The sequence below is a fragment of the Bison bison genome, unplaced genomic scaffold (assembly GCF_000754665.1).
Source record: "Bison bison bison isolate TAMUID 2011002044 unplaced genomic scaffold, Bison_UMD1.0 scf7180017863888, whole genome shotgun sequence".
In the NCBI taxonomy this organism is placed as follows: domain Eukaryota; kingdom Metazoa; phylum Chordata; class Mammalia; order Artiodactyla; family Bovidae; genus Bison; species Bison bison.
Window position 1 is genome coordinate 1,201,059 of NW_011494460.1, and position 1,664 is coordinate 1,202,722.

Here is a 1,664-nt window from a genome sequence, read left to right on the forward strand (position 1 = left end):
AAGTTTGAGGTTAGCAGATAGAAATTATCACATTTAGAATAAAGAAAAAACAAGGCCTTAATGTATAGCATAGGGAACTATAGTCAATACCCTGTGATAAACTATACTGAAAAAGAATATTAAAAATATATTTTAAAATGGGTATACTACTGCGTCTTATAATTTCAGACCTAAAAAAAGATAATGACAAACCAAGTGTCAAACAAAAATCGCATTACAAACTGTTCTGAACAATGTTGGTTTACAATTTCCGGTTCGGCTAATCGCTGCCTCTGGAGTTATGTATCAGATGTTGCCCTTGTCCCTCCTCCACGCTGTGTACTTATTTCACAGCTGGTTTTACTCCTCCGCAGGTTTGCTAAGGCCACACACGTCAAAGCCTCGTGAAATTTACCCATGACATGAACATCTTGGTAAAAAAAAGAATACGGGAATTCCAAGTCTCTCGCCTATTTCTTTTCCCTGTAACCACTTGAAATCAGATATGACTAGGATGGTAACCTCTTCCTCCCTGGGGTGGAAAAAAAAAAAAAAGGAGGGCACACTTCTCTGAATCCCCTTCCTTTTTCTTCTCCTTTCCAACTTCTCGGTTTCTTTCATCCTCCCTTTTCCCTACCGCTTTCTCGATGGTACCCCGAGACCCCTATCTAAACCCCCCTCACAATCTCCGGACCCGCATGAATGAAAAGCCGAAGAAGGCCGGCGCTATGAAGCCTGCACCTCCTCGCTTTGCGGCGCTGTCGTAAAGTGCCGTCACGCAGTGGGGCGTTACGGCCGGGCCGGCTGTTTTCCCGGCAACTGGAGCTGTACCTTGCGCGTCACTTGGGGGTTCGAAGTGGGCTGTTATTTTGGGAGGCCAACTAGTCACTGTGTGTTAATGAGACTGACGTAGCTACTTCCTCTACGGAACCGGAGGGCTGCCCGGTCCCAGTACCCGCTGGACACTCGGGGCTCGGGGCTGTGGGGAGGGCGGAGGCTGCGGACCAAGCTAAGAGCTACCTCTCCGCGAATTTTCCGCGGGCCGCTGATGGCCGGAGGCTTCCTGGGGAAGACTTTATACGCCGTGTCCCTCTCTGTCGCCCTGGCCTCTGTGACTGTTAAGTCCTTGGGCAGTTGCAGCGTCGCGGCGTGCAGGTATTCTCGCTTCTAGCGCTGACTCCTCCCGAGTCTTTCCGTTGCGGCTGGGAACCAGCTTCTGGTCGGGTGGTTTCAGGAGGCTCCGCTTGGGTCCCAGCTTTTTACAGCCATACGCACGTTTTTAAAAAAAGACTTAAATATTTCACCTGCCTTTTGAGAAAAGCAAGTGGTGGCACGCTTTCTCACGGTACTTGAAATTTGTCCTCTTCCGTGAGTCATTAACATTGTTTGTCCCCAGGGAGTTTAAATAGCGAACCGTTTAAACGGTGTAAAAGTGTAAGTCGTTATTCCTCTACTTCTCCATTTCAATGTAGATAGTATATTTATTATTTACCTCTTTTTAAAAAAATTGCCTTGGATAAATTTAGGGATTTGTGGTATCTCATACTGTCTCCTCCTCTTATTCTTTTCTCGTGGTTTCTGAACACATGTCCTAGGTACCATGCCCATGCTAGGCATTGAGTAATAAACAAGTGTTGTGAGGCTGCCTCTAGGAGTGTGTGTGTTTTTAATTATTTTTGTCACCT

General features: G+C 46.6%; 1 protein-coding gene across 1 annotated transcript in view; it reads left to right on the forward strand.

Annotated features, from left to right (window-relative positions):
* The first annotated feature begins 771 nt into the window (after positions 1-771).
* NUDT9 (nudix (nucleoside diphosphate linked moiety X)-type motif 9) overlaps positions 772-1,664 on the forward strand; it is a 37,827-nt gene continuing 36,934 nt past the window's right edge. The window contains exon 1 of the mRNA XM_010833785.1: positions 772-1,134. Within this exon, the coding sequence (XP_010832087.1) occupies positions 1,028-1,134 (107 nt within the window). The 5' untranslated portion in view covers positions 772-1,027. The remainder of the gene's footprint in view (positions 1,135-1,664) is intronic.